This window comes from Mesitornis unicolor, unplaced genomic scaffold (assembly GCF_000695765.1).
Source record: "Mesitornis unicolor isolate BGI_N332 unplaced genomic scaffold, ASM69576v1 scaffold23303, whole genome shotgun sequence".
NCBI classification, from domain to species: Eukaryota; Metazoa; Chordata; class Aves; order Mesitornithiformes; family Mesitornithidae; genus Mesitornis; species Mesitornis unicolor.
In genome coordinates, this window is record NW_010174292.1 from 28,649 (window position 1) to 36,502 (window position 7,854).

The 7,854-nt window shown below is 36.9% G+C and overlaps 1 protein-coding gene across 1 annotated transcript in view; it reads right to left on the bottom strand.

The window, feature by feature from the left end:
• The window catches only part of LOC104537967 (probable C-mannosyltransferase DPY19L1), a gene marked incomplete at its 3' end in the record, with an annotated part of 36,406 nt that overhangs the window by 25,584 nt on the left and 2,968 nt on the right, over window positions 1-7,854 (bottom strand). Inside the window, exons 2-4 of the mRNA XM_010181000.1 lie at window positions 5,740-5,764; window positions 4,343-4,430; window positions 3,582-3,719 (exon numbers count right to left, since the gene is read on the bottom strand). Of these exons, the coding sequence (XP_010179302.1) occupies window positions 3,582-3,719; window positions 4,343-4,430; window positions 5,740-5,764 (251 nt within the window). The remainder of the gene's footprint in view (window positions 1-3,581; window positions 3,720-4,342; window positions 4,431-5,739; window positions 5,765-7,854) is intronic.

The window sequence follows — 7,854 nt, forward strand, 5'->3', positions numbered from 1 at the left end:
ATAAAACTCTTTAAGTCACTTCTATCTTCAAGAACAGCAAGAAGGAAACACAGTGAATTACACCTTGATCTCTGAGTATGTGCTGGAGTAAATCCTCCTGGAAATCACTTCCAAACATAACAGGGACCAAAAAAAAAAAATCATTGGAAGTAGTCACCATGGATTTACAAAGGTGAAATCACACCTGCTCAACTTCATAATATTCTGAGTTAAGTGTCTTAGTAGATCGGGGACAGCTGTGGATATTTGTATTTTTTATCTGATGTCAATTCTGTTCTATGTCTTTATTAAGACTACATGATGGCACAAGAGAATATCTTAAGCAAGTCTGCAGACGATACAAAATTGGAAGGAGCAGCTGATGCTTGTGCTGTCATAGGGACGGACCTTAACAGGTTAGAGAAATGGGCCAACAGCAATGTCACGAAAAGGAAATACAAAGTCCTGCACCAGGGAGGAACACCACCATGCACTAATACAGACTGGACTTGACAAGCTAGAAAGCAGATCTGCAGAAACCAAGACTCTCTGCCTCAATATTCTGTCCTTCAAAGTACACCATACTGAATTCCTGAAGGCTTTCCAAATGCCTGTGCCCTGGCACTTCTGACTGTGCTTATGTGTGCACATGAACTTGGGCACTTGCCCCATCTCCAAACAGGCAACAACAGGACTGGGGAACTGAATGCAAGCATTTCCACTTACCACCTGAACTTGGTTTGTACACTGCCAACAGAATGCATATTGCAGCTTAGAGACATCTGTCTAGAGTATTTGCATCACTGGCTCTGAAGCTGATGTTACCCTAAGCGCATAAAACATGCTTGCTGAACAAATGCTTAAAAAAAAAAGTTGATTTAGCAACTTAACCTTTTTATGTCCCAAGTGCTGGTGTCTACTGCAGATGTTACCATACATGAATACTCCCTAGAAACATACCAGGTTAGGTACTTCATGCAAAACACAAACATTTTCTGCCAAAAGCTATTTTACATGAAACCGCTAACTTCGGCATAAAAATGGAAGCAAATCGGTAATACAAAATAACTAGGTCAATTAGAGCACAATGGCATTTTTGGAATTTCTACTGTTCCATATCAGATGATGCAGTAAATGCAAAACTTGAAAAACAGAAGACTGGCTCTCAGACCCAGATCTCTGTGGGCTGAGCCAGTCCTTTGCTGTAAAGGAACACACAGAAAAGTCAATTCCTTTAAGTAATGGCCTCTGAGTAAGTACTTTAACATCTACTATGCAACTCATAACTCTAACTTAAATTTTCATCATCACTGCCACACACAGAAATATCAACTGTTCTGTAATGATGAACAGCCAGAGAGTAAACTTAAAACATTAATACATTATCTCTCTGCCATTTTGCATCAGGGATCACAGACGAAAACACCACCACAAGTCCTGGTACAGGACTTTAATGGGACTACAATATTACACAACTACAAAGACTGTCTTGTTCCTTTGGACAGATTTTTTTTTACTGCTTATATTTATCATTTCCAGAGACAATGTAGTGATTGCCATGGACTCACTTCATCTTTTTCATCTTTTTAAGCTACCATGGCTAGTACTGGCTGTACATACAGGTGAATTGTTCTACTTTTCTTAACGCGTTTAACATCCTCTTTAGTAACTGGATTTCAAGGCTATTTTTTGATGCAATTAATTTTGAAATCCACTAAACAAACAAAAAAAATTTATTAAAATTTGGCTTAATGCTACTATTGGGCTGAAAAAGCCGGAAAGATCCTAAAATATCAAACAGGAAATAAAAAACTTTCAGAAAACACAACTGGATACTGAGTATCAGAAGGAAAAATTTCACTACTAACAAACAAATCCACAAGCATATTCCTACCACTCGGATCCATTATAATCATAAGTAAAATTAGATAAATTTGGAAAACATACTTAAAATGTCAAGTTGTACCTAGTAACAGTTTTACAGATGCAGTTATAAGAAAACAAGAGTACTCAAGATACATACTTAAAAAAACCCAAAAAACTATAGGAAGGTTAGACATCAAGCAGTAAATGACTGAAAGGAGCAGAAGAGACAACTTATCTGCTCTGCATGCCCACACAGGCACAGAAAAGAGGAATGAATTCATACCTTATTGCCAAGTTCTATGAGCCAGTAAGATCCTAGGAAACTCAATGAACAGACAAGCCTATACGTTTCACACAGTAACCTACCTAACATTCTTAGAGAACATCAGACACTATATCCAATTGCTTTTGTTTTGACTTCATAATCCAATTTACTTAGTCATATTTTTGGTGATACTGATGATTCTCTAACAGCAAGTTCACTTGACCAGTTACCTTTGATTTCTGCATGTCAGACTTCATAGCTGAAGTCTATAAATCTTTCTCAACTAAAGAAAATAACTTTATAGTATTCAAATAAGAATTGCACCAAATCATGCATTTGTAGAACTGAACTTCAATCTCCTTGGAGTTAAAAACAAAACAAAACCAAAACAAATAAACAAGAAAACCCAAACAAAATAAGCAAAACAACAACAAAAACTAAACAAAATAAACACCACCACGACACAAAAAAAACACCAAAGAATTCCTAAAATACAAAACCGGTGAGAGGGTAACAAAAAGCACTTATCTATAGCATTTAGTTCTTCCAGAACAAGGAATTAAGAAACAAATCAAGCCACTTCAAGCAACTTGTATAAATACATGGATGCCAAGAACTCTTAAACATATAGATCCTGAAAGCAGCAACAGAGCAGGAGCATGAGTATAAATGGTAGTACCCAACAATTACAGCCATTATTAGCCCTTGGTTCTTCAAAAAGTAAGCTGTTGCTGACATATGGAGTTAAAGAACAGTACATTAACCAAAGGAGTTTTCCCTTTGCAAAATATCTGACACATTGGCAAAACCATCAGAAAGAGAACAACAAACATTTCTGTACTTATGTTCTTTTTAGTGACAAAAAAGCAGAGTGGGAACATAATCCAAGCAGGCAACAAGTCTAACATCAAGTATGTACAAAACAACAGCAGTCAGTCATCTACAACGGAATTTCTTCTGCAACATTGTAAGCATACTACTACCATTCATGACTTTTAGGGCCACAGTGAACAGTGATGTTTGGCCAGTTCATTGTCCTACACAAAATGCAAGCCAAAATAACCTCTCAGTACCTGCACCACTGCAGACATTATTACTGTCACATACTACTGATACTTCATGTGCCGTATTTCCTGAAGTACACAATGTCAGCAACATACGTGCTGTCAGTGAAAACCACAAAAGACAAGAAGTACAGAACTGGACTGCAACTTTAGGGCACAAAATACTAAGATCTAGAGAGTATTCACATTTCATTGAACATACTTGAAGTCTGAGAACTTATCACAATGTATGAAGTAACTTTCCAATTTTAAATCTGGAACTAAAATACAGTGTTTAGGTAACATTTCATTAGTCACTATACACTTTACAACCACGTTTTCCAGAATAACATTTCTTACAAACTTGTAATCAAATCTAAAGAAATCAAAGATTTATCAGAAGGTATTATTTTAAAAACATAGCTCACCTCTGGATAAAGATTGAACCTTTGTAAGGTGTTAATCACTAAAGGATATTCAGTTAGTCTGTCATTCATAATTGCCCATACTCCATTCCAAAATGATGGTGCCTCAATAATGATCTTGAAGTAGGAATAATAAAGACCCTACAGGAGAGTAGAATCATTACTTACAATTAAAGAGGTAACTTCTGCTTCACGAACTGCTATATACAAGCTTTAGTTTTTAAATCAAATTTTGAAATATAACAAATAGGACAAAATGACTATCCAGCTTTTCAGATCTCTTTTATCCACTGAAACAAGCAATATAGGTTTCCTTCCACCTTGTTTCATAGCCCATCTGGAAATCTCTCATTTGGGTTGGTAACTATGCACTAGCACAGTATTTCACAATTCTCAAAACAAAAGCAGCCAAAAGGTGTGTATGAATGCAAACAACTATTGATTAAAAATATATCTTTTAAAAAAGCTGCATAACAAGACAATAATCAAAAGTATGCCACAAGGTACTTGTAGGTTTGTATATTAGGTCATCTAGAATCATATTTTGTAATTATATTTTAAATGAACCGTGAAGAGATATGTTCATAGCAATCAGCTGCAAGACAAACAAATGCTCTGCATGTAAAAGTGTAATGCATGCCAGTTGCAAGATACCAATATATATATTATCCAGAAGGTATTAAGAAATCTTGGAAAGCCCATGATCACAAGATTACAGACAGAAGTTTTCCAATCACTGAATCTTTACTGAAACATAGTCTAACCATTTCTGTGCGAAAAGCCATTTCTCTTTCTAGTGTTGACAGGTGAGAAAAATGACGGTCATTTTCAAAAAGAGTTGTTATGTGACACCTGTTAAAAAAACAATAATAGTTAAAGCTGAATAAACAGTTTTAGAATCTGTACTAAGTCATATATACAAAGTAACAGCTGGCAAAACATTCAGTTAAGACCCAAACTTTACTTACAAACTGCTATTTTAATCTACTCATATACTGTACCAACATTCTCATCTAATCAGACTATTTTTAATGGAAAAATATGAATCCATACAGCATTCAGTAACTGTATTATGAATTAGTTATAATACTCTAATAAGTTTTAACTTAAGCGTAGACATGTAGACACTTAAGGATCAAAAATTTAATGCCATTAAAACTACGAAGTCTACATATTAGGAAAGAAAATTCAAGTATCTGACAAATGAAAAGAATCACAGATTGAAAACTGGTGAAAATAATGGTGCACATACAAGTAGTGTATGTTTTTTCCACAAAAATCTTCCCTGACTTGTATTTTAATGGGGTTATCTGCCATTACATACAGATGCGCTTATCATCAAAAGTATATTTAAATAGAGGTGCAACTAGAGGGGAGGGAGAAAGCCAGGAAAAGAATATAAATTATTTTGGAGGCAAAACTTGCAATGTCTAAGATAAGCTTCATCTCCAGAAAGCATGGGAAAAGAAACAAAGCAGTGCACATGACTCTGCTTTTGAACAGGAATTTGCAATAAACAAACTACAAAAAAAAAAATCAATAGTTCTTTTTGAGCTAGGAAACAACAACAGAGTGGCAGAATCTGTTACTTTTTATCTCTGCAAAAGCAGCTGGTGAAAATCACTTCAGAAGCCATTCTATTTCAAGTCTACACCACAAAAAGAAAGGGTAAGAATTAGGATGGAACCTGAAACACAAGGATTACACTGACAAAAAGTAGTTGAAAGGCCATTCCTCTGTACATAAAGAAAACACTGGCCAGATTTCTCTGGAGAGGTTAGAGAAAATGTGATGTAAAGCTAAGAAATTAAAGCAGAATCTAAATAAGCAGAACACAGGAGAAAGTTGAAAGGATTTACCTGGACTTTCAAAACTCACTGAGGGTATAAAGGTCTATTAGTGGAAATGCACCTGAATTTGTATAGCTAAGAAACAGTTTTTCACCTGGAAAGCAGGCTTCACTCTTCACTAAGCAGCCTGAAGAAACTTCTAACATCAGCTTCACAAGAACAGAACTATTAATCTCAGAGACAACAACTTGGTTTTGAGAGGAAAGACGTAAATATAAATTATCCCAATAACTTGCCTAAATATAAGTCAGAAATATATTTTTGTTATTTTAAAATGTCATATTGCTCTCAAACAATACATTCAACCTTACCAATGTAGGACTCCTGCAAAAGCAGCTGTAAAAGAAACAAAAGGTGTCAAGTTACTCAAATATTTAAATCACTGAAGATGAAATCATGCCCTTTAAAGTAATTATAATACTACTTCAGAGATGCACAGAAAGTACTCAGCCTCCAGAGGAACAGAAGCATAAAAACATCTGAATTAACTTTTCTGGCCAGCTCTTTGAAAATCTGAAATTATGCTGATGGCATCCAGCAACAGGCAATGTTGCCACTTACATCCTGCATCACTGAGTTGATCCTTTGTGCACCACTTGGAGCTATCAAGTAATAACAACAAAATAATTATAAGCATTTCTTTAATAAGCATAAATATTTTTAACCTTTTTTAAGATACCTACTGTGACTGTTCACTCAAGTCCTGCTCTGATTTTGGCTAACACACAGCTCATGCTAAGGCCTGATGTACGCTAGGAGCAGCACTGTTAGGCTAAAGCAAGGGCAACACATGGGCAGAAGCCAGTGGCCAGAAATGGCTAAAGGTCATTATGCAGCCATTATCACCTGCAGCTTGCTGTCCCCTGCAGCAATAATCCTCACATATTGATTGTCTGGCAGTTTCTTCAGAATCTGCTAACTCATGGAAATGGTATAGACTAAATGTCCAAGCTGTCTATCAGCTTACCCAAAAAGTTTTTGAAGCAGATCCAGCAGCAGCTGGACTGCCAAGGTTTTCATGCTTCCCGGTGTGATACAGGCAACATCTGTACCACAGTGAAAGAGGAAGGATGAGCATTCCCCCTTTCAGCTAAATAACTAGTTTGCTCATAGGTGCAGAAGTTGGGAGTTACAAGTTATGAGCTGCGAATTAGAAAACTTGTGACTTAGAAACCTCATGCCTTCAGGAATGAATTAGGAAATTCTCATGTTAGACTAGTCTGTACAAAGTGGACTGAGTCCTTGATTGTCATGTTTGTTTGTTTTATTTCCTAATGGGTTCATATAATAAATTTCAATTTACCAAGTACACTGTCCTGTAAATTTGAGAGATCCAAACAGACTGTGACAACCAATACAAATCTAATTGAGACTAAAATTGCTAAAAAAAAAGGTAGACTCTGCATGTAATAACATTCCATTTGTCCATTCAGAGACTATTTGCACTGCTGTCATGTAGGCACAGAACATGGGAAGTAATTGAAGGACAAAGGGAAAAGACAAATGATGATAAAATGGTGGGTAAACAATCTGGGTCTCTGACTTCTTGAGCAAGACAAGATCCACAGAAAGCAAAAGACACTCCATATTACTTGGGCAGCATTTGCAACATATCCAGAGCTTACCATGAAAGCAAACCCAGCATAAGTGAGGAATAAAGGGTAGGTGTTTAGAGAAACCGTGGTGCTCACTCCTTCTAGAATGAAGGTGTCTTGGTTGCCCTCTAGGCAACACAGTGGTTCTCTGCCATAGAAAGGTCAGGTAGACTGGTTGTCTTCGACCCAAGAAAATAATTATGATTAACAAAGAGCCCTCTTATTCACGTAGGCTATACAGAGCCAAGAGAAAGTGGAGAGGAAAAGGTGCTGAGCACTGTGCCCCTCTCCAGGGTGCTGATTTGCACACACCTCCTGCAGCTCACTGCCACCCATCCCTGGCCCTCACCTCTGGGACCACACAGAACATGTCAAGTTTCTTGCACACAGCTAAAACATACATCAAATGCCTGCACACTGATGCAGAATATAGTCAAAGAGCTAGTGAACGTGCATGTGTTCAGACTGCACATTACACACATACGGTGGTCTGTTTCTGGAAAGCAGCAGGGACAAGAGAAAGAAAAACACTTTTGCAAAACCACTAAATGTACGTGGAAAGAGGAATGGACTGAATGTAGACTTCCCGGCCTTGTATATATTCCCAAACCACATGTTGCTCCAACATATGGCCTGAAAGTGCTGCTACTCCTGGCAGTACTTGTTATCATTCTCACCAAAAATGCTGCTACTGGCAGTATTTGTTATAATTGTCACCACAGGTCATAATGCAACAAATTACACATTTATGAACCTCAATTTTAATATTAAAGTTTAGTATACAAAGATGTGTGAAGTGAAACTGGGTAACACGGGGGGGGGGGGGGGGGG